The sequence below is a fragment of the Pyrgilauda ruficollis genome, unplaced genomic scaffold, assembly GCF_017590135.1.
Source record: "Pyrgilauda ruficollis isolate IOZ18807 unplaced genomic scaffold, ASM1759013v1 scaffold214, whole genome shotgun sequence".
Classification (NCBI taxonomy): Eukaryota; Metazoa; Chordata; class Aves; order Passeriformes; family Passeridae; genus Pyrgilauda; species Pyrgilauda ruficollis.
In genome coordinates, this window is record NW_024520762.1 from 125,897 (window position 1) to 151,323 (window position 25,427).

The 25,427-nt window shown below is 39.7% G+C and overlaps 1 protein-coding gene across 1 annotated transcript in view; it reads right to left on the reverse strand.

Moving 5' to 3' along the window:
- Window positions 1-5,842: 5,842 nt before the first annotated feature.
- KIF25 (kinesin family member 25) overlaps window positions 5,843-25,427 on the reverse strand; it is a 41,748-nt gene continuing 22,163 nt past the window's right edge. The window contains exons 9-15 of the mRNA XM_041468189.1: window positions 22,962-23,036; window positions 19,060-19,209; window positions 17,819-17,995; window positions 12,624-12,775; window positions 9,882-10,079; window positions 7,385-7,540; window positions 5,843-6,191 (exon numbers count right to left, since the gene is read on the reverse strand). Of these exons, the coding sequence (XP_041324123.1) occupies window positions 6,034-6,191; window positions 7,385-7,540; window positions 9,882-10,079; window positions 12,624-12,775; window positions 17,819-17,995; window positions 19,060-19,209; window positions 22,962-23,036 (1,066 nt within the window). The 3' untranslated portion in view covers window positions 5,843-6,033. The remainder of the gene's footprint in view (window positions 6,192-7,384; window positions 7,541-9,881; window positions 10,080-12,623; window positions 12,776-17,818; window positions 17,996-19,059; window positions 19,210-22,961; window positions 23,037-25,427) is intronic.

A 25,427-nucleotide genomic window follows, 5' to 3' on the forward strand; every position in this document is an offset into this window, starting at 1 on the left:
ACTGAAATGCCACTTGTGAACTTGTCCTGTCTCTGTTGGGAAGTGCTTCCCATGAGAAAGACACTGTGAAATAACTTGTCAGATTTGACTGCCTAAGCTTGGTTGCATATGCATGGTAAATACCTGCTAACCATTTTCCATTAATTCAGCCTCGGGCAACAGAGCCCATGAGAGCAGTATGGGTTCCTCATCTATCTCCTTTCTAGGTAGCACATGGATGAGTGCATGCATCCAACCCACACTGAGCCGCCTGCCTTGGGGAGGGTGTGGGACATGGGTCAGGAGAAAAGAGTTGCAGACACCTGGATCTCAAATTCAAACAAAACTTATCAGAGCATGTGTAATGCACATTGGGACAGGAACATTGGTGCTGCTTGGCCAAAAGGCTGGAATTATTGGAGGCCCAGGACTAAAGCCTAAAGAAGCAGTACTCACTAGTGTATCAGTTGCCCTGCAAAATGCTCCCATTTCTGAATTATGTGTTTTTCCTGAAGCTTGTATAATTTAAAACAACAGCTCAAAGTCAGTAGTGGGCAAAGTCTCTGAGTATGTGTGCATGCTCAGAAGGAGGTGGAGGAGGCTCATTCTACAAAAAACCCAGACATCTGAAGTGAGGGAGGAGCTATCATCTTCTTTCTGTTGGAACTTCAAAGCTTCTGATGTAGCTCCCAAAACTTTTTATGGTAGTGGGGTGAGGCTTTTTTGTTGGTGGTTTATTTGTTTTGTCTTGTTTTATGTAGAAGAGGGACACAAGTAATTAGTAAAGTCCAGAGGAAAATGAAAAGGAAAAGCTCTCCTGATGCTGCTTTTAAGTGAACTGCTGGGCACTGACTCATCCCAGGCAGGATAGCAATTTCATGTAACAGAAAGAGTAAGAGGGGTTACTTGATGGAGGAGATACTTGCAAAAATGAAGTGAGGGAACCTGGGAGAAGAAGGGAGTGATAATTTGACTTAACTGAGGTTCCCCAGGGAAATGAGAAGAGGTGCAATTTTACGCCTGAAAATCTGTGGATAAGATGTGCTAATCTCATGAGATATGTGCACGAATTCAAGAAGGCTCAAATTTAACCTTAGATTTTTAAAAAATAAAAAGGGGAAGATGCATTGCAAGATAAAACCTTGTTTGATAAAATTGGGTGTACAAGAGGGCAAAAACAGTTGTAGGCAGTGTATCCTCTTCTCTCGTGTCCTTCAATTAGGTCCCCCTGTGTCCTCCATTATATGATATGTTTATGTGCATTTTTATCTGACTGGGTCTATGGTTAATGTCCTTGTTTAAATGCCAAGTTGGTTTTGTGAAAGGCTGTGGAACCTTTGGCATCCCTGCACTCTGGGTCTGTTTGCTCCTCCATGATCAGATGCTGCTGCTTCTTCTGGCTGGAAGGGACTTGCGAGCCCATCAGCTTGCGACTGTTTCTTCTTAGCAAGAGCCAAGAGCCTTTTCCAGTAACCACTTCATTCTGCCTGTTCCTCACATTTTGCAAGGGTTTGGAAAAGTGCTTCATAAAATAGAATCAGCAATTTAATAATTTTTTGTGAACCTTCCAATGCTGATTATGGTTTTTCTAGCCTGGCTAAAAGCAGGCTTTCTTTGTGGTGTGGCTGCTGCCAAATCATGAAGCCACACATGGAAATTAAATATATAATTTTTAAACATCAGCATAGGTCAAGGTTTTGTTTAAGAGTGGGCTAAAGACACTGTCTGGTTTGATTACTGGTTTGTTTTAACCCTGTGATGATATGCAGCTCTCTTAAGCAATGGTGAATCACAGTGCTTTCTTGGGCTCTGCTGATAAGAGTTTTTCTAGGTGATAAGGAATATTAAGGGCTTGTCTGGAGGGGGTGTAGAATGCTGTGAACTGCAGTGTGGGTTTAGCACTCAAAGCTAAATATGAGGAACTGCTCTGCACAAAGATGAATCTTGCAGGTGCCAAGTAAAACATCTTCAGAGAGAACTGGTGGAGACCTGGTCTTGTGCCACGTGATCTGCTCTGCCTCATTTCATGCAACCTTGCCCTGTTCAGAAAGCTGACTTTTGCAAGGGAGCTGGGGAGAGATTTGCAAAGGCTGAAAGGCACGTGAACCAGCACTGCAGAGCTGGGCAGGCACGGTAGGTTTCAAGGCTGAAAAACATAAGTGAAAATCCTCCACATCAGTTTTATGTTCTTCAAGATTAAGTCCTTGAGCAATCAGTTTCCCTGGCTGTAGCAAACTCAGAACTGGTGCTCTAAACCCTTTGCCTGGACTCCCTTGCTAGACTAGGGGGGCAGAGTTTTTGCTGAAAGTGCATCTATCCTGCTAATCCCTTTCCTTTGGCTGCAAGGCCAACCACCAACCTCAGCTGATAAATTCAGTCTGTAATGATAAATCCACAGAGAAATGTGTGCACCAAACTGTACTTTTGGGCCAAATTTTGGACTTGTACTTTAAAGGTCAGTGCGTGATTCTAGATAAGTCTAGATTTCTGCTAACTTTGTATAGGTTTACATGTACACATATCTGTGTACATGTAAACCTATTCAAAGACAAGCTACCGACCTTAGACAAGCACATGCTGCTATTAGGCCTTGGGGATTGGTCTGACAGAGTCCCATTTTCCTTGCTCCATCTCCAGATCTGCTAAATGACCTTCAAGCCAGAGCATTCACATGTACTGGGAGAGACAGGAGCTCAAAGATTTGTCTTTGAACTGGATCCGAAGTTTCTGCTTTCTGGGAGGATGCTTGCCTATGGATTAGGAGTGTGGAAGCTGCTTCCACTTTTAAATAAGGTGCTCTGGGGTACATCTGCATGACTGTGGTACCCTAAGCCTCCCAGGCAGGTGCTGTGCTGGTCAGGCTTCACACCATTGGCTCCTTGGCCACCTGGACACTAAACCAGGATGCTAAGTACCAAAAGTATTCATGAAAGCAAATTCTCTTGTGTTTGCTGTGGGTTCTGCAGTGGGCAGGCTCTTTGAGGAAGAGCTGGAGGTTTCTGGATACTGTTGCTGAAATTATTTGCTCAGCTTCTCCACAGGGAGCTGCATAAATTCAAGAAGAGCTCCTCAAGGCCAGTCCCATGGGTAGCTGGGGTTTATGGTGCCTTGCAGCATCATGTGGATGTGTGCCTATTTCCTAGGGCCAGCCAGGGGACAGTGAAAGGTGTGACATAAGTGAGCACCAACTGAAATGTCACAAGAGAAAGTCAGGGCCCAGAGGAAGAGAATGAGAGCCCAGCAGTGGGAGGTTAACATGTTGACTGCCACCAAAGCATGTGGATCATGGATAGGAAACAGCACCCCTTTATACTAAGCAGCACTCTGAGACAGTGACCCAGTGGCTTGTCTGAAGCAGGGTTGAGAGTGCTCCAGCTTCAGTGCCCCACGACACCAGCTGAATGCTGCATTATGCACTCACAGACTTCACTGAAAGGATCTTCTCCTGATTTATGTTGGTTCTACTCTCATTTGGTTGTGTCCCTGTCCTTCAGAGGGCAAAGCTGTTTTAGCATATAGACTACGTGAGCACTCTTGAGAACAACCACTTTTCCCCTGGTGCTTATGCCCTTTGATCTCAATATTTCAGAATTCACCTTTCTTTCTCCCAGTGTTGGTATGTGTGTTTCAGCTTTACAGTGCCAAGATAGTGAGGACTGGTTTATCAGGATAGGCTTTAGTCAACAAGAGAAACCTCAAGGTCAGCTCTGTGAATATCACATCTGCTTTTCTAAAATAGATATAATTTCAAGGCACAAAAGACCTAAACACTGAAAAATGACAGCAAAGAAGTTGCACATGCTGTTTTCTTGCTCCCCAAGACATAAGTTACATGTCTGAATATCCTCCTTTGGCAGGCCTGAGTGACTCTTGGGACAGAAGGCAATTCAGCTTAGACACGTGAGTAAAGCCATTTCACCCTTCTTTCCTTCTGACACTGAGATTGAGCAATCACATCTCTATAACCCAGGAAATTCCAGACCTGAAAGTTCTTAGAACAAAATGTTAACCCTACTGCCCTGCATATCCTGTACACTCTGTTGTGCAGGTCAAACAGTGAGTGATATGACAAGGAAAATAGGAGTAGGGAATGTTGTATACTCTCTTTGGCAGAGTTAATGTTAATGTAGAAACTTAACCTTTTTGATCATATTTGAGGGGCTTATTTTTGTGCTTCAATAATAAGTACTGCTGCTTTTCTCCTACAACAAAGATTATAAATAAATCCAAAGTTTTGAAGGGCAGTTTTTCAGAAAAAGAAAAGAAAACAGCTCATGGCAAGTTGCGCTTCTGTGTAACACTTAAAAATGTCAAATCCTTAAAATACTTGAGCTTACTTTTAACTACTGGTGGAATCAGCCCTTGTTACTTAACCTCTCTTCGAGCTGTAATCCAGGCTGCTTTAGTAACGTAGCTGTCCAGAGACTAAGGTCAGCTTGAAGCTACTCCTGCATTTTGTTTAGCAGGCTGACATTCCTTGCTCTCACCTGAGATTGTTTTACTGACCACTCAGCTTTCTAAATTCCCATGGCCAGATTTGTTTTCTACCCCTCTGTTACTGCTTGAATCAGGTAAAGTTAAGGCTTTTTTTATCCTCATGACATTATTTAGGAAAGCAAGTGTTATTACAGCTCTCTGGTTCAATACTTATGTTCTGAGCACCAGGGCACTGCAAGCAACACAGCAGCTGTTACATATTCAAGGGTGAAATTCCAATAATAGTATGCTACATAATCTCTGGATAAATATTTGTGCTTGTGAAGGTTAAGTGACTTGGAGTACTATAAACTCCAGCGTTTGGGGCAGGCCACTGCAATTTAAGCCTTCTTGCAGTGACCTAACTATGACCTCTTTCCCAGTCTAGGGGCAGAGTAATTGCTGCTGGAAAAAAAATTAAGAGTGGCTCTTGAGGTCTCTGCTGAGCAGTAATTTAGTGCACAGAACACATCAGATGTTGCTTGATCCCAGTTGTTCATCTCGGACCTACTTCTCATGTCTAACACTGCTTAAACTTCTTGAAACTTCTCCCAGTGCCCCTTCATTCACAAACCCTGCATGATGTTGTCTCTCCATTGGCGTAAAAGAGTGAAAGCCTCTTGCAGGTGACAAACAGCATATCACAAGCTGGTGTTTGGTGTTTTATTTGTGTGGTTGTCCTTTTTTAATCTGAAGGCACAGCATCAAGATTGTGATGTGTTTAACTTGCTTCAGAAATTCAAGTGAAACAATAGGCCAGATTGCTACAATATTTGTAGAAGTTGGGTCCCATTAGGATCTGTAGTTCAGGGCCTCTCAACATTCATGAAGCAAAAATACCATCCAAACAGGCAAAGCTGTGGGTTTAATGAACTCAGCAGAGGTGGGACTCATTCCAACTATTTAACATAAGTGTGTTTTCAAAAAGTTGTGTAATTCCTCATTTGCTTTCTAAGCTACATTCCAGAGGGATAACACGTATAGCCTTATTTATTTTTCTCCATCTCAGTAATGCCATTATTTCCTACCTAAAACCAGAGAACAAAACTCCATTCAGTACAACTGATGGGTTCCTTTACACTCCTACCTGTTGCTAGTGCATTAGGAATGACCCCATCCATGCCAGATAGAAGAACAGTCAAAAATAATGTGTCTCATTTTAATCCAAGCTGGGAGGACATATTTCACTTGCTGCTATGAAGCACTGGAATGATATTTAGACTCCTGACTTCTACTGAGAAGACAGAATGCACCCTTGGCCTGTCAGAAGCAAACCACCCTAAATCAGGGTCCTGTTGCCTTAGGGCAAGTAGAATTAAAGAAACACATCACCAAAGCCACATCTTAAAGCCAGTTTATTTGTCTACCATTTCACCATGGTGGGTAGCTGTTGTCAATACTTGCTGTTATCTTTGGAGCAAGAACATCATTAGCAGGTTTACTGCGTACTAATGCCATGTTGAGGATTGTTTATTTTAGCTGGCAGCTGATATCTAAAAGAATGGCTTAAGGACAAAAATATACATTTCAGTCTGAGGAACTCATTAATGATACTTTAATCCACAGAAGTTTTAGGTTTTATTTTCCTTTACTCGGCACTGGGAGATTTTTTTTCTTGACTTGTCCTCTCTGAACTTGCCGAGCACGAGTTCCAAATCCCAGAGACTGCACTGATTCTGTTAAGTACTTTTGGCCAGGAGAGATGCACAGCATCACCAACAGTTTAGCATCACCTCCTAAAAGCAAGGGAAAGACAAAACATACTTATTTACCTCATTATTTTCAGTAAGTTATACATTGTTACCATACTGATCTACACAACATGAGCACAGGTTACCATTGCTTTCATGAAGCAGAAGACTGCTCCTGAAAAGGGCTGTTGAAGCAGACAGCTCCTTCATGGGGAGTCTGTATCTAACAATATGGTATTTGCCCCCAAGTGTTTCACAATTTGTAATGTTAAGATTTTTTTCCCCTATTAGCTTCATTAGTTAATCATCATGTATGTTATGGCTCTGGACACTTAATTTAAGTTCTGTCAAATATTTGTAAATTTTGGGTAATGGCAAAATGGCTTGTGTGACAATAAAACAAAACAGACTTTAAGTTTATAGACAATGATTAAACAAAGGAAGAAATGGCCATTTTCAACACTTGACCAAAGTCATATAACAGACTTAGTTAAAATCAGGCTGAGTGCCCATACAACACAGCTCTCACTTCTCTTTTTGGCTTTCCCTTTTCACAGTAGGGACTCCAGTACAAGTAAAAATCAAAGCTTAAGCAAAAAATTAATAGTATTTCAGAAACTCTGAAGAACTGTTACCTCATTCACTGTCAATGCCTTGAACTGGAGATTAAAAGCATAAGGGCTAATTTTTTCTGGGTGAAGAAAAATGAACTAATGTACTACACATATGGACACAAATCTGACATTACTGCAGGCATAACACTTGCTTTAAAACTGCTTCTGAATTGATGAGGAGCTAAAGAAGAGGAAGTGACCCCAACACAAAAGGAAATTGTAGCACAGTGCCATGTCCTGTCTTCCTCCTTTGTCTTGCTGCTGCAGGGCACAATGTTAAGGAATGTGCAAGCAGGTGATTATATCCTGTAGTAATAAAGATTGAAGTTTTACTTTTAAACTGTACTTGACATGAAACACTAGTGAAATTCAATTTTTACCCTTTATATGATCCTATTGAGATGTTGTTCTTCAACTGAGCTTTGGCAACAGCAAGGTTTAGCCTGATTCAGGAGTTCAGAACTGTCACTGTGTGCTCACACTCTCCTGAGCCAGAGTCTTTGAAATAGAGGGCACATTCACGCAAAGAGTATAAGATCATCTTCTAGTTTTACACAGCAAAGGAGAGGAAAAATCAGGAGAAGAAATCTATATTGTTGAACAAGAGTCAGAATAATCCCTCACCTACATAGTCCTGAAGCAGGTGTGTAAGTTTGCTGTTCCGATATGGGATGTGAGCTCGCTGCTCTGCTATTGCTCCCAGAACGTCGGCCAGGGCAGACAGGCTGCGGTTAATGAAGGAGGTCTCTCTCAGTGCTGCTCCTGTCACTCCAGACATACCTGGTACAGTGTAGAAAAAGGCACCGCTAAGACTAAGCACATCTGCATCAAAACTGTAATATGGAGGAAAAGTTGAAGAAGATTCCATGTCTACAGATGGTCCAAAGCATCTCATGTTGAAATTGATCTCTGCAGATGTACAATGCATTTTTTGCTCCATAGGTATTAAGAAAAAGGAACCAAGAAAGTTTAGATCAGACAACACTACTTTTGAAAACATGAGTCCACAATGGTCCCAAAGAGAAGCCTGGTTTTTTCCACCATTTTTTAATAATAGTTAGCTGCCCCATTTGTATCCCTTTGGAAAAAGAGACAAGACAGTGATGGCATAAGCTGCAGAGAGAAAACTGTACAACAGCCACAAGTGTGAAGTGTTTGTGTTCACCAAAGCCTGTGGAGTGGTGTTTTATGGCATGATTTGCTGTAAGGAAATGGATAAAAGAAAATGGTGCCCTTCTGCCACCCACCCAGCATGTTTGTATGTAGCTATGCTGCCCCTGAGCAACACAGTAAAGGTTTGGTTTATGCAACACATTGCACCAATTCAAAGAGGTGCTGCAAGCTCAACTCTTTGATCAGTCTGGATGAGGGTGCAGTTAAGAGTAATGAATTCCTGCTGTCCTTACCTTTGCCATTTGGGGAAGAGAAATTTGCTATTAGCATTTAGCATCATATTATTCAAATTCAAGCTTTCTTGAGGATAGTGGATGAGGTACAAATAAACCCTCAGTCACTTCTTACCCAGAGCGCGTGATCCATGTCAAGCAGAGCTGATGACAGTGGGATCAGATGGGGCCAACAGCTTCCTCTACTGCCTACTCTCCTATCTCTAGACAGGTTCAGGGAGTGGCTAGAGATCTTGTTTTCCCCTCAGGCCAGCTTTGTCTAGCGAAGGGAAGCTCAAGAGGAAAATGTGAAAAGTACAGTAATAGCAAAAACCTCAGGAGTCTGGACAGAGAGGGCTGTAACTGTGGGAAAGGATGAGGTTGGAGTGGTAGAATCTCCAGTTGTCAGAGAGAGACAGAACAAAACAGTTTGAAAGACCCTGCCAAAGGGTGGATTACAATCCAAGATAGGATGAATCTCCAGGTAACTTTACTGGGGTCATTATATGCTTGTATATCAAGGAAAAGCGGACTCCTGGGATAACAGTTATTCTTCTAAATGAAGAATAGGGGAGGGAGTACATGTTTAAACTGCTGATTATCTGCATTTGGTTAGATGAACTTTGACAAAGCATTTAGCTGAGTTTTCAAAGTGAAACACAGTTGCTAAAAAGGGACAAGTTGGCTTGTAAATGCTGCAAATTACCCAGGCCAGCTGTAAAGCCAACAGGGCTGGGTGCTGACATGTGTGAGAAGCTTGGGGTACTGCTGCTCACTTAGATTTGCCCACATTTTAAAACAATTATGAGTTAACACTGCCCTCACTTTCAGCAGAGTACATCTGATGGATGCACATCTGATGGCAGAGGTCAGTCTGCCACTAACTAACTCATCTACCACTGATGTGAGCACAACTCTTCTGGCTTCACTGGAGGATCTGGCCTGCCGAGCCCCAAACTGAGGAAATGCTTGTCCTGGTTTAACTGAGAGAACAAACACACACCCTGTTGCTCAATTACATGTTTTCAGCATTTAGAGCAAATGAAAAAATAATGTATTATATTAGGTTTCTCTGAAGAACAAAAGTTTAACAGTGAGCAACAGCAAGAATTCTTGGCAGTAAAGTAAAAGACTCTTTCATAATACTAGTTCACTTTTCAAAACAGTATTTCTGGAATGATACATTTGGCTGCATAATAAGAAACTTCTTGGCAAGAAAGTTTGTCCTTTAGGAAATAATCAAGTTTTTCAAATTATTGTGTGCATAGAGGAGGCAGGAGGAAAATGCTTTGAAGAAACAATGAAAACAATATTATCTTTTCAACACTAATTTCCTCCAAGACTTTTTCCACAATAAAGCAGAAAAATCCACACATGGTGATATCAATCATTATAGATAATTGTAATATTTAAATAATTTATGCCCTTTAAACATTTCTGTACCAAAGACATGCTAATTTTCAGAACAGAAAAACAGGCCTAATAAAAGCAGTCTGAACAAATAGTGTATTTATTATATGGTCCTGGGCTTATTTCAAGCTTATGCAGTCATACTTTGAGTTAAACTATACCAGTGTAAAACCAGATCAATCAGCCCTCAAAATTTTGTTTATGCCAAGATCTGTGGGTTCAAACTCCCCCTGTGAACAGCATGTATCCCTCCATAAAGAACTGAGGCATTTATTGTAATCTAGATCCATGAAGATCCATGCCCACGAACAGACATGATTTCTTACCAACACACTCGCTCCCAGCCAGGTCCACCAGCTGCAGTCTCGTTTTGACTTGCTTCATTTTCTCAGTTGCTTCAAGCTGCACCGGTGAAGAGGCTCTGGAAGAAGAGGTGGATTTATTGTCTCTCATTTTTTGTGGAAAGGTGAAGGAAGCCTCTTTATTTAGTCTCTGACTGGTGTGTTCATCTTCCCATAAAGTACCTGATTAATGGAAGAATCAAAAGAGAGCTTCTCACTGACACAGAAAATTGAGATGGGGAAAAAATGGGTTATCAATAGGGGAATGTACAGTATCTGCTGCTTCAGGCTATCCTAACAGAAGCAATGTACAAGCCAGAATCCATGGCACAGGCAGGATGAAAGACCTTTTCTATCTTATTTAAAGTTTTACTCATCAAACTGATCGTACCAGCTGGTAACAAGCTTTGGTGTAGATTGTGTTGTATCCAATAACCCCATTGTTGACACATCTGTGTGGAAAACAAGAAATGGGAGTCCAGTAAGGACTTTAAAGAGGCTTTTTTTTTTTTTAAGTTTTAGACTGATTGAAACCAAAGTGCAATTTTGGATGCTAGGGAGCCGTAGGCTCTGAAAACAGATTCTATGTATTTGAAACATCACCTGCTGATGCTCTGGCAAAAAAAAAAAAAAAAAAAAAAATCCTTATCCTGCCTCTTCTATTTTGTCCTTTGCTGCTGCTCCCCAGCCCTCATATCCCACTGCAAGATCTCCACATGATGAGCTATTAGCCTCAATAGTGTTATTCGCACTTGTTCAGGTTGGTTACCTACTAGTATCATTCCTCAGCAGAAGCATTTGGCTTTCTCTCTTTGCTGGGAAGGAAGACAAATACTGTCTGGGAAAGCTGCTTTCACATTAGCTTAGCAGGAATATATGCAAAATGGATTTCCCAAAGCAGTTGTTTTGGTTTTTTTTTTTCTCTTAGTGTTTTGGTTTTCATCTATCTCTTTCTTTCTGTCTCTGAAAGAACAAAAGAATAAAAGGCACATATTCTGCTACACGTCATAGAGACAACAGACCTCCTTGGGTGCTTACAGAGTTCTAGTTGGAATAGTAGAAAGTTTCCAACTGCAAAACTTGACTAAGGAGCAGACTGATTTGCACTACAGAGCTCTGTACTTCTTCAAGTAGGCTGCTGCTAAATCCTGAGCCAGATCTTCACAGTGTAGGCAGAGCAGCTGTGTTGGCTTACACAGAATAAATGGCTTCAGGCCATACAGTGTCAAACTAAGTGTTCCCACTCCTCTTCAGTTTTAGACAATGAAATTAAGAAACAGCTCACCTCAAACAACAGATAATACTGATCAAAATGCTCAAATGCCTTAATCAAACCTGAAAAAGTGCTGGCTTGTCAACCATGGCTTTAGGTGCAGAACTCATCTCAGACTTTACAACTTTTTCTTTAGTGACTAAGGTATCTGACGTTGAGATATTTGACAATGGCACCTGACTTTTAAATCGGGATCCTTTCCTTTTAAACAAGTCAGGCTGTGCTGTCACACACTGCTGCAGTGAGGTCCCAGCTGCAGCGCTGCTCTCTCTGTTTCATTACAGTACACATCTTCTCCTACTTGCTGTGAATAAAAAGCCAGAGTCTGCATTCAACAACAATTAGACATTTCTGCAGAGCTTTGCTGCCAGGCAACATGGCACAGTGGGATGGCTGCAATTAGAAGTGGCAAATGGAATTCTGGACCAGACAAAATGGCTGCTGTGCTAATGGTGCAAGCACTGAGTTTAAAAAAGTACCATCAGTCCAACTGACAAGAATCTGGAGCTGACTAGAGTTAACATTGGGAATGCTGGAGCTGCAACTTATAAAATAATTGTGTATTTTGGCAAGGCCCATAGGTAAGAGAGGGCACTGTTTGTTCTGCTATTCTGTTGGTTTAATTTCTGATAGCAGTCTAAGGGAAAAAATGTTAAATATTTCCCACTTTCTAAAATATTTCCCACTTTCATATTGTTGTTGCAGAGTATGAAGGAGATGGACCACAGCACTGAAAGCAGAGAGCCTAATTATAACATGAGCAAAAGTAAACAAAGTTGCCCCCAAGAGCCCCAAAAAAGAGTTGTTCCTTAACTAATAAACTCTAAGTATTGGTGTGGTAGTGGAAAGCAGAACTATCAATGGTTGCCATAGTAAACAGGACAAGTATTTTGTCTTTTCATACAGTGGCCTATTATTAACAGTTCAAAAGATTCTGAATTTAAAGGACGTTTTTGCAAGGCAGAAAGTAAATAAATTTAATTCTTTCTCAACCAAAAGCATGTGACGGTACCTAAAATTTATGGTTAGCTTAACCACAAACTTTGTAGGACATGTAATTATTCATTCTAAGTGATTTAACTACTTTATTTGACAACTTTATTTGTATGTACCTTATCAAGGTCTTTACTGTCTTATACCTTATCTTATGACTTTCTGATAACACTTATTCATTAATTGCCTCATGCAACATAACTTCAACAACTCTGGAAGTCAAGGCATGTAAAGAAAAATGCTAAGATTTTGTGAAACTGAAAGTTCAAGTAGCATTCAAACATGAAAATGGTCTGTTATTTAAGAAGGAACGTAGAAGTTCAAAAAATGGAAAAGAACTGAGGGAATGTATCAAACATTGGAACAAGGAAGAAAAAGCAATATGAAAACCTCCCACAGTCCACAGACTGTTTTTCTAAAAACAACTGGCTCCAGATGTATTTTAGTAACATCCTACTTACCAAAGTTATCTCCAAAGACAACTGTGGTTATGGTCAATGTCACTACCAGATGAGAACGAGAGGAATGAGCATGCACCAGTGTTGGGTGTGTGACTCTCAGCTGTAGGCCTTTGTTGACTAGATGCAAAAATTCAGATGCATTTTCAACCGTCCTAAGAAGTAAAGAAACAGAAAGGATATTTAACTGACTTACAGGAAAAATCACACAAGAAAGCTGACAACTTGAATGAGAACCTCAGCATTTCCATTTCCTGCTCTTCTCCTTATACTCTCAGTTTTGAGCTGCACAAACAGACATTTTCAGGTGGGATAAAGATGAAAATTCAAGCCAAAAGCTGTGATGTAGTCCTGAAAGTGCTGCAGAAGTGCCCTGCCAGCCTTGCAGGTCCAGAGGTACTATAGTTCAGCTCTTGAAGCAACAGACATTTCTATACCTCCACACTTTGGAGGAAAAGACAAAGGTTTAGACATTGCTGGAATCTCTGGTCTTACAGAAGTAGATTTCTCCAATTTATGCTGAGGTAGCTCATTTTCTTAGGTTAGAATTAGGTAAAACCCCCCAAAATTTCTCTGGGCCTCTGGAAGTCATATTTCACATTTGGAATTAAATCCGGAATCCCTGGAAAAAAGTCCAGTTCCACTGTTCAATGAGCACAACATCAGAATAAATAGATGTGAATTTCTACAGACCATTTATCTCATACTGTTTTCTGTTGTCTGTTTTCTTTTCCTGTTAAAGAAAGTACTGCAAATATGATCAATCCGAGGGCAAGAACCTAGCACACACAGTGGAATAAATACAGAAAATGAAATAAACTAGTTAGGTAAAGAAAGAACCCACTATGATTTTCATATGTTTGCAATGTTGAAAACAAATGAGATAAGAGTGCCTACCCTCACCGTGTTGCCTTCTTCAATAATCATTGAAGGTAGAACACCTAAACAGCTGTTTTTAGGTGGGGGTATAAATTATGACTGTATATCGTAGCCTGGTCACTGAATGCTCTGTAACAGCACAACCATTAATAATTCTTATGACAGGCCAAAGGCTTGGTTCCACAATGCTGCAGTCAGCAGCAGCTAACATGTGATAAAAAGCAACGACTCTAAGACTTAGATTTGGCTGATTTCAGTAGAAGTCAGACCAGGCACAAACTTATTTTATGCTAAGAGCCACACTTGAAGAGTTTAGAGACAGAAGAACACAGGAAAACAAACTAAACTAAAATAATTTCCTCAAAAAACAAAGCAAGGGCATCTGAAGCACAGAAAAGCATTTGGCCTCACCCTATCTATAGATACTTAGGAGAAGCAGCCATCTAAGTGCAGTTCCCTGTGTATCCAGGGCTGCATGAGATAAACAATCACTATAGACTCCCCCTATCAATCCTGAGCCACACATGACAGCCTCCACGGTAGCCACCTCTGGGCAGCCACCAGGGATGTCTCCTGCTTGTTTGACCTGGTACCAGCAGAGAACCAGTGGCTCCAGTTTCTACAATGGGGTGATCTAACTATTACCACACATCCAAGGAGGCACACCTCCTGCCTTCCCAAGCCTTCAACTTCATCTTGCAGTGGCTAGTCAGCCAGGACTGAAAGGCCTGAGGGGGAAGCAGCCTTGGCTAGGATGCAGCACCAGGCTGTTGGCTTCTGCAAGCTGCTGCTGTGAGCTGGCAAAGGGTCAGTGCTCCAAGCTGCTCCCCATTGCTTCATTTGCCATGGAAAACAGGGTTCAGGATGTGCTGTCAATGCTGGTCACCTACTGGAAGGTAAGGAAGCTGTAGCTGGCTTTGAAGACAAGCAACATCCCCAGCCCAGTGTGGCAAGTGTGGCACAGTAGCTCCTCCATAGGACTGACAGTAATAGTATTTTATTTTTTAATAGTATTTTAGTATAATCTCTACAACTTCATCATGCTTTATGTGCCACACGTTCCATGACCAGATTCTACAAAGAGAAGCCCTGTTGTAGTTATGTTAAAAATTTGATGCTGAAAGTTCTCCAAAGTCAACCAAGCTATAAAAGAAGAAAGAGACTGAGGTTTTCATGATTCAGTAAGATGAACATGTTAGCAGGAAAAAGACTACTGTACTTTAGTGGATATATGGAGAAGCAAATGAGACCCAGCAGGCCAATATATTCTAGATGAAATATTATCATAAATGAGGATATGTTTTTATTCAAAGCACCAGCTGTTTACTTTAGATTTCAGGCAGCTGGGTGGCCTCATTCAATGGTTCCTTTACTTTGTTTGGGTTTGTTTTTTCTTATTAACCTTTCTATGTAATTATTAATATACCCTGTTTATGATTTGGACTTTTTTCACTGCTTGCATTGTAATTGAGATACAAGTCCATATTTTTATTTATGTTTGCATTAGCATTTAGTATTAACTGATGGAGATAAGTGGCTTTTAAGAGTTTTAGTTCAAGGCACCAGGTTCCTTTGCCATAAATTAAAATTTACAGAAATAAACAGAGCAGCCATTTTATTAAGTAGAGGGACAAATGAAACCTTATTGAATCTTCTCTTTTTTTGTCTCTATGGCACAAGTCCCATTGCTTCTCGCCTCTCCCCTTCCCAAAACCTATGAAAAGAGATGGGTCACCCACTAACTATGCAAAGCTCCCTGGGGAAGTGGAACAGGCATTTTTCAGGAATAAAATTATGCCAGGCCAGCATCTTAGTTATTGAAATACCATAATTAAAAACTGCTTGGAGGTTTTGATGGAAACAGGAAAAGTTCGACTCCCAGCATGTTCACACTACATGCACCCGTCTTCACTTTCTAAGTCATATGGCTCCTTTCCTGTCTAGTCAAAGGAAAAAGATTAGCTCCTCCAAGAAAGATTCAGCATACACAGGTTAAGTTCTGCTCCCAGACTCTTCTGGAGTTTTTCATTCCCTTGACAGCAGAGCCTTAACTAGATACTAAAATCTGGAGTAGAGTCACAGTTGGGAAATACAAGAATAGAGACATAGAGAAACCCACTAGTCAGCATAATACAGACAGAAAGGGCAAAAGGATTCATCACTTTAAGCTCCAGTCACTTTTCATTCATTCCATGTTCTTATGGAGCATGGAGAGTGCAATCAAGCTTGAAGAATTTCTATGGAAATTGTATTTAACCTCAAGACCAAAGAGCAGGCAAACCCCAGATGCAAATGTTAATACTTCTGAAAATATTGCAGTGCTTATTGCTTCATAGAAAGAAAGGAGGGTCCTATAGCTCCTAGAGTGAAGAAAACTACTTGACAATTTCTCTGGGCTCCTACTTTTCTCAACAAATGTGTACCACTAGGTAGAGTAAAAGTACATTTGCACAATCCTCCAGTACATTCTTGTACTTTTATCAAAGCTTGCTGGGAATAGCATTAAATCCACATAAACAAACTACTGGTCTGCTTATGTGACTAAGCCCCACAGGACAAAATTATCTCCACTGATGGTGCATTTTATTTAATTGGCATGGGATGCATTTCATATCTGACTGCTAATTCCCCTTGGAAAAGTAGAGATTAGACCATGACAAGAATTATTATAGAGAAGCAAAGAAAAACATCACATTTCCTCAGAAACATAGTAAACACTAATGCTGTTCTAAACATTTCAATAGAGCAAGATATTTCTTTTCCCAAATGTTATTTACTCAAGGAGCAAGACACTTCTTTATGTGACATCTCAATAATGCACATGCTCCCTTCTGGAATCTGTTTTCATGCTGGGTGCTCACAGAGAGATGTCCAGTTTAATTCCACTGGACACCATCACCTCTCTGGTGCCACTAGTACTGTTTATCCTAATTTTATTTTTTTTTCTAGCTAATGTTGATACTACTAGTGTAAGGCCCAAAGAAAGGCCACAAAAATGGAGAAAGGCCTAGAGAGGAAGCCACATAAGCAGAAGCTGAGGTGACTTGGTCTGTTCAGCCTGGAGGAGAGGAGACTAAGTTGAGACCTCATTGCAGTTACAACTTCCTTGTGAGGGGAAGCAGAGAGTCAGGAATCAACCTCTTCTCCCTGGTGACCTGAGGGAACAGCCAGAAGTTGTGTCAGGGGAGGTTTACATTGGATATTAGGAAAAGGTTCTTCACCCAGAGGGTGGCTAGGTACTAGAATGGGATTCTTGGGGCTGTCCTGTGCAGGGCCAGGAGTTGGACTCAATGATCTTGTGGGCCCTTCTCACTCAGGAAATTCTATGATAAACGATACAGCCATTACCAAAATGAAGCATCTGAAACAGATTCCCTCTTGTTAATGGATGAAATTTTATGAACATATGATTTTTAACATCTAATTACCCAAGGTAAGTTTTTTATATATAACAAGAAAGCACTGTGTGTTTGCTTTGTATGCCACACTTACATAATGTCAAGAATAATTCCCATGAGTACTAAAACAAATCTTCATAATGCTCAGTAAGCAAAAGAAGGCCTTTAAGTATAACTGTAGCCTTAAATACCCTAGCTCTCCCTACACTGTCAAGTTGTGTAAATAAGGATCAAACCTGGCATACACCAATGCTGGAGAGGGACATCTTAAAAGTGAATGGTGAGAAGCTTTGCTGCTTAGCTTCTAGTTTGAAGAATCTTGATTTTCAAGACCTACCAGTTCAAATGCCAACATAACAATTCCAGCTTTAACACCTCCAGTTACGAAAACAGAACATTAAGTAATATTAACATGGGTATTTGTATTAAAATATCACTTAAAATCTTATTCTAATTTTTTGTAACTCCAATGCATAAAGGGAAAGGTACCACTCTACAGTTGCTTAACTATTTGCAATTGGTAAGTAAATTTCTATTATAATCTGTAAATTTTATAATTCAATGAGACTGAATAGAAAGTGATTTGTGACTAGATTATCCCTTCTTCTTCTACAGCTGACAAGATGCCATAGATCCAGCAACAACAACATATGCAGCAATCTCCAGGCATTCTGAATGGAAGGCACTTAACACAGGAGTATAACTCAAAGTAATTGTACACTTATTTCTGGAAGTATTTTGACATTTGCAGCCAACTGCAGTCTAATAGACTAAGCTAACAGAAACAGAACTGTTCTTTTGCATATGGTAAGGACTTATTGTTTAGAAGCAATCTGGTGCCTGTAATGCAATATTGTGACAGCTCTACACAGCATTAATACCAGATAGTGTTTGGATTGTAGGAGCAAGCCGTGTACTCACTCATGCGTCAGCAATGGCACATCACTCTTTCCTTCTCTGGTTGTGACAACATCACGCTTGACGCCAAACACTTTTCCACAACTGTCTTTGGCCAGAAGATCAAAAATTTCATTATTATACACTTCTACAACAGAAACCTCAACCCAGTAACTTCCTGGTGGCTTTTCTGAAATAAGCCTGGCAAATAAAAAAAGAGAAAAAAAATTGAAGAAAAAAGTCCAAAAAGTTGAAGTCAAACCCCAAATGAACAATCTGTAAATAGAGATCTATTCTTTAATTGCAATATAATTACAATCTGATAAAAGCATTTACTAAGTATCTGCAGCCATGGAATTGCCTCATCCATATGCTAATGTTAACTTGAAGACTCAGAATATACAGTTTATTTATACTTGAGGAAGTAAATAGAATTTAATTTTCCAAACAACTGTGCCAGCATGTTTTTTCCACTAGCCTCCCACCTCAGGATTTTTTTTAATACCATTTCTCTGCTGGCAGTTATTGCACTCAGAGTTCAGAGTATAAAATCTGGCAGAGTGCAAGCAATGAACAGAGATGGGAAACTATATCTGGAAGAAGTTATCTGTTCACAGCCTGAAAAAATCCATAAATTAAGGGCTTCTCTATTCAGGAGAGTATTTACAGTTAGACAGTTATTCTCATACAAAACTGGTTCTTTGATTTAGCTTACACCCTTCTCCAAAACAAACAGGCTTAGCTGGAAAAACTTCTAATGACTCTTCTACTATAACACAGCAGCATATCAGTTCAATTCTGTATTAGGTTCAACTGAAAAAAATCTAAAAATCCTTAAAACAATTACAGATTGTAGTTAAAAATTCTACTATCCTTCTTCCTTGGGACTGGGTTCTAATCTGAATTCTCTTCATCTATTCCGGTTGTCAAGTTTCACAGAACTTTTCAGAACTTAATTATCTTTTGGTCTCCCACAACTATGGTTGAAACATTTTCAGAAGTTTAATTAGAGTCTGAAAGCCAGATGGACAGATAACAGACAGTAAAACTGCATAATCTTATTGTCTTAGAAAATTGGATAAAGCAGGAGAGAGACTAGAAATCTATATGAAACTTCAAATATCAAATGATGGTCAGAGAAGTATAAATATTAACCATTTTGAAGCTGAAATCTGTAATGATAAATACACTACAAACATTATTTCATCCTTTCTATACAGTTTAAAGTGACTGCCACTGACAGCAAGCTTTTACTTAGTTTTTACCTGAACACTTCTTGAGTAGCTCGAGGAATAATTCCAAGTTCTGATTCGTCTTCTATGGCGAATGCTAAGTTCCCCTCTAACTGTGGTCCCAACATTGTGTATGTCTTCCCACTTCCAGTTTGCCCGTAAGCCATGATACACACATTGTACCTGAAAAATACAAGTGCTGTAATTTATTTTGCCATTACCAAATGTCTCTATTAGGTGGCAAGTCAAACTTCAAACAATATGGGAACACAAACAAGAAAATAAAAGCACTGCTCCTGATTTCTTTCTACAGATCTCAAAGTCTGTTCATTAATTACTGTTCATAACATCACCTAAACAGATTTTAATTTTTAAGCAGAGTTAAAGGGATGTTTTTAAGTAGAAGTTAAAAGGATCTTTAGCTTGGAATGACTGATGCTGTTAGACCTCCTTGCCTGCCCAACTTTCAGCTTTTGCACTACAGAGCTGCTTTTTAATCAGATCCTGAACCACTGCAGTTTACAGTACAGCATTTTAAAGTAAACCATTTCTGGGCTTGATTTGTGTTACAGTGCTGTGCTGCAAACCATTGCACTTGCATCCTAACAGCTGGGAACTTTTCATCTCTCATAGCCTTTTTCAGGCAGGCTCATCAGACAGCCCTAAGAATAAGAGACACAAATTTTAAACCAAGAGCAGCAGTTCAGAATGAGCATGCACACAATGACTACTCTGGAACAAAGGTGGCAGGAACTGCTCTGATAAGGACAAGTAGAAAATTAAAATGTACAATATCAGTGCAAAGGAAGAGGCACGTATGAAACATCATCTTTTGAAGCAGACAAGTAAATATGTCTAATGACAAGAACTCTGAAAATGCCTCTTGGCTGCACTGAAAATAATAGAAAAAGAATTGTTCACAGCTGTGAGCACTTTGTGGATGTCTGTTCCACAGGCATCTGAACTGAAATGTATGAATCCTATCTAGAAAGTGTTTTACTAACACAATCAGATCAAAGTCAACATCTTCAGCAAAATAAGTGGGTGGATACAGATGCATCCAGCCACAGTACTGCTTTATATGGAGGACCAACACTGTGCTGTGCAGCTTTGCCCCTCCTAGGCTGTGCCTGCTCTGCTGCTCCTGCCAGCAACTTGATGTTGACCACAGTACTGTGCCAGCCAAAGCTTTGGAAGACGTGCATTTATGCTGACAGGACTGCTCTCTCCCTGGAATATCTCATTTGTTCAGAGATACAACATTAGCAGAACCTACACAAGAAGTGCTTCACAGTTTGCAGAAACTTCTGCTCTACTAGAGTTGCAAGAATGGGCCTGCTCCTTTTCTGCCATGGAATAAAATTTCACTGCCTAAGCTACCTCTTCTATGGGCAGACCTGAAACAGCTGCTTTTGATTATCTGATGCTTTTCCTCATATCAAAAATATAGTTTCAAGCACATGCCAGCATATTTCAATGAACACCCGTCATCTAATTGTTTTAAATGTATGGTTTCAAGTAATGAAATACTTACATACATATTAAACATGCCTAGAAGCAATTATTTCAGGAGGATTATTTTGAAAGCTTTCACTTGTTAGAAAGAAATGTGAGCTGATAAGCCACATGGAAAATACCTGGGTACCCTTTCTGAGAATGTGAAGTCAAAGTTGCAGTCAATGAATTTACAGTAAGGTCCCTTCAGATTTTAGCATGCACTGCAGAGTATAAAATAGGAGTCTAGTCATAGATTTGATGAAGTAAAGGAGATGATATAACTGTAATTGAAAACAAAGAGTACTACAGCAAAATTAAATGTGATAGCAATTAGGGCTGTAAACCGGAAATGAGGGATTTCTTGAAGTATTCACTGCTGACATAACTCAGTAGAAAAGCTTACACCAATTTTGTTGTTTTTAGCTAGACTTTTTAGCTCAAGATCCAGCACAAAGCTTTCAAATAGAGAAGCTTGAAGATTTTTCACTATGATTCACTTATGTGTCCTGATATTTTTCCTTCTCCACTTTATTATTATATATAACTGTTATATTCTTGTTTAGCTAGAATATTGTCAAGCTAAAATACGAATAGTTTTGTAGCACTTCTCTCCTGAAAAAAGTGTCGGTGTTCACTCTAGCAAAGTTACCCTAGGAGAGAAAACTGTTAAAGGAAATGAAAGGAGGAGAAATTAATTCTTTAAAATAAACAAGTTGGATTCTTCAATGCTGTAAAGAAAAGAAAAGTTATCTTACTCGCCTGTTGGCCCTGTATGGCTCACAGTAAACTTTGAAGCCTGCTATACTTTGTCTGGTTTACATATGGAACAATCTTTTCTTCCTGTATATTTGTACTGAAAAATGAAACAACTCATTAAGAAAGAAAAACAGAAAAAATAAGGAAAAGGAGAGAACACTCCCTTCTAGTCAAGCTAAAAGTTGTTACAGACCACTTTGGAACCCAGACTAAAACAATCAGGAGCAGCAAAGAGGTTCAAGGTTCAGACTAAGCATGTCTGTTTCTCATTTACAGTGGGAAGGCTGCTGTGCTCATATGCACAGGCTCGCCTTTCCTGAGAATCTGCTTCTGTTTAAACAGCACTTCTGGGAGAACAAGACAGGTCTTTTGTTTTCAATAACAGAACTTTTCCTAATTGAATACAAAAATCTTAGCTTTTAGGACAGGACTCTCCCCATGTAAAAATTAGTAAGTGGGAAGTACAGGAGATCAAGGTACAGATCAGATATGTCACTTAAGGGACCTGCTCAACCAAGGCAAAATTATGGTCATTGCAAAAGGAAAAGTAGGGAGAGAAAGCAGTAGTTTTAAGACTTCTTTAAAATCCTGCAACATACTGCAGGAGTCACTAGGTTGGTCAGCTAAAGAAACTGAGGTTACTCATTGCTGGTAAACAAGAATAATGGAATCTATGACTTCCCTCAGCCAGGGAGCCCTTGGGGGCCTCTCTGTGGCATATGGAATTCCCAATATTCACAGTATCTTTAGATATCTCTTCTAGGATGCTTTTAACAAAAGGAACCTTGAAAACTCCAGTGTTCAGGATGCTGGGCACAAGGATTCCCACTGTTCAACTATGCCACTGTGAATGGAAAGGGACTGTCTTTTCCCCTCCAGGGAGCAAAAGATCCATGACAGCTCTACCATATAATTAAGTGGTATTGGAACAGGGATGAAAAAGGAGCAGAAAGAAAGTTATGTATAAAACTCAGCTTAAGCCTCAAGGATTATAACAATATGCACATCAAAGCCTCTTTGCAAGAGTAGCTTAAGTTGGCTCAGTAGTTATGAAAAATCACACTTTATGAGCTTCAGTAGCTAGAAGTAATTCCATGTATTTGTTAGTGCTTGCTAGTGATCAGTTTTGTATTCTAACCAAAATTCTGTTTTACCCCAGTGCCTGAAGGAGCAGTAGAATGACTGAGAATACTCAGTTCTGGTTCAACTAGGAATCGATTGCACTACCTCTGCTGGACCCAAAACCAGAACAGAGAGTGGCCCTGGCAGGCCTTTCACATTGCACACAACGTTCACAGTGAACACACTGCTGGAAAAGATGTATCATACAATGTCTGCAACTGGAAAAGTTATAAAGCATAACCTAAAGAACACAAAGAAAAAAGACAACCTCTTCCATTAGAAGCATCAGTTTGACAGAAGCAGATCAGAAGAAAAAACTGGGATTTTTTTTTTTTTTATTTTTACAAAACTGTCTGCTCTGCTAAATTTTGTAAACCATATTTTCACTGTTTATACAGACAAACAAGCATTCGCTTGGTCCTGAGTAGAAAGAAAACAGGAAAATGGAACTGCAAAGACAAAAAACTTGATCAGATTGCCATTATTAAGTATTTTTTTTAATTGACAGATTTTAGTAGATTGTTGTGCTTTAGCTTTCTTACTGCAGCCTTTTAACTTACCCATCCAGGAGAGATGTTAGCAAAGGGGACACATCTGCAAATACTGCATCTTGAGACTCCAATTCATTGTAAACTCTGAGGAACAAAGTGCAGTGATTAACCAAAGAAAAATATAAATGTTGTCACAAGAACACAGACCATACAAACTGTAGGCCAGTGACATATAATCTGGGACCTGCTGACATTTCTGTGACACAAAACTGAAAATTTGAACTCCAAATTCCCCACTCACATTTTGGGAGCAGCTGATGTGTGTTTTGGGGAGAACAACACATAGGTGTACCCTTGTGGATTTAGCTCATCCTAAACCTCCTGCCTGCCCTTCTGGCACACAGAGTCTTTTTTTAGGCTGCACTGGATCCCTGTAACTTTTTCACACCTACTAGAATGTGAAATATCCCTGTGCCTGGGACTCGTATGTATCACTTTATGGAAGACAGTGGTCAGGTTGTAATAACCTTTAGATGTGGGTAAAGTTTGTGGGGGGGGAGGGGGGGGAGTGGGGAAAGGGGTACAGAGACTGCAAACTTGCTGAGGACTTCTCTCAGAAGACTCAGTGGCATGGCAGTAATCAGAATGCTTCTGAAGGTCACGTTTAAGGATGTACTATCTTTGTGGGCAATATCAGCCTAAGGTATTTCCATCCCTAGCCCTGATGAAATACCAACTCTGAAATCAATACTTCTCACTCAAGGGATGACTTTCTTTTCCATAATGATGTGGAATGAAGACCTTTTTAAACAGAATGGAAGACAATTAAATTGCATGAGCTATTCTACTTCTTAGAAAGGAACAATGACATTTCAATACTTGGGGCAATACAATGATGTCTGAAACAACTCCGTAAGGTTTTTGAATGCAAGGAGTAAAAAAAAAACAAAAAATAAACCAACAGTTATCTTCAAAGAAATCTTTCCTCCAACCCTTTCAGGTTTGTACAACATAAAATCAAGACCTGAAAATAGGAAATCATCAGAGAGGAAATGCTGATCATAAAACATGGATATCCTAACTCATTCATTTCTTCTGTAGCACACCAAAAAATGTATCCTCACCAAGATTACAGCCTGCAGCACCTATTGTTTATACAAGATGAACAGAATCTAAAACATGAATGTCTTTACCCACAGTTAAATATTTGAGGTATGAATGTTTATCTTTTGAAAAAGTTTCCTTTTCTGCTATCTTTTTGTGGTGATTTTTTTGTCTAGCTCTGTTTTCCAATAGGTGATATATGCTCTTTATAGTTCACAGCAAAATGGCAAATTAGAAACAGGAATTTTGGTAGCAGCAAACATTAAAAAGTGTAGTCACTTCTCTGTGTATAACGTACACCAGTACACTTCACTTAACAGTATCCCACAGATTGTACAGGACACTACAGGGTTAACTGAATAAAGACAAAGTATTGCTCTTTAGCATTTACTTAAGCCTCTTTGTATATCTGACCATGATCAGTCTGGTACAGTCTATAGACTGTACAAATAGAGTTTTTGTATTCATGATCTCCATAAATAAGATTATACAGAAGGATCACTGATAAACAGATACAGAATTGGAGCCAATGCACTGAACTCAGCATTTTTCCTGACAACAGTGAGAAGAAGGAGCAAGAAACGATATGGTGGCCAGCAACACAATAATTCATCTCTGTGCTTCATCCTAATCCTTAAAAGCTGTATACTGGCCTCAAAACTGAAATATGAGTTGAATCTCTGTTTCAAAAAAAATATTATAAGAATTAGCATTCAGTTTCTTTCTGCGCCTTGCTGAATTCTTGTCCCGCAGCAACATCCTGTGGCAATGTGTTCCACAGACTAATTGTAACCTGCACGAAAACGTACTCTCTTTAATCAGGAAAGGAGCATTTGTCTGGCTTGACAGACAAATACTGCTTGTATTGCCATTCCACTGATGCGCCATCATAGTGCACTGAGAAACCAACAAATACACAGGGATGTGGCACAATTCAGACCAGAAGGACACAGGCACTGAATACTCTGTCCCTGCTTTGCATGCACATGAGCATATGCTTCAGTAAACTTTGCACATCCAATCTGCAAGGTCAATATAAAACAGTATAAGCACTTCCAAACACTTTTCTCTGCTTCATCTATCATCTGCAATTGATGAAATATTCATTAGCACCCAATTCTCCATCTTAACCAACTAGGTCTCTAACTCAGTATGTGTTGAAATATTTTTTCTTTGCACATCAAAACATCTCAGAGCTACTATGTAAATTAAAAAAAAAAAAAAAAAAAAAAGAAAAAAAGAGAAAATACTAAGAAAGCAATTTTAATGATTAAAACATTCACAATTGATGGGTTTTGTTGCCTAAGAAAGCAAACATATTGCTACTGGCCACAACCCAGGCTAGAATCAATCAGTCTTAGCAGTTCATTTGCACAGCAAAGTAGAATCACAGAATCAATTAGCTTGGAAAAGACCTCCAAGGCCATCAAG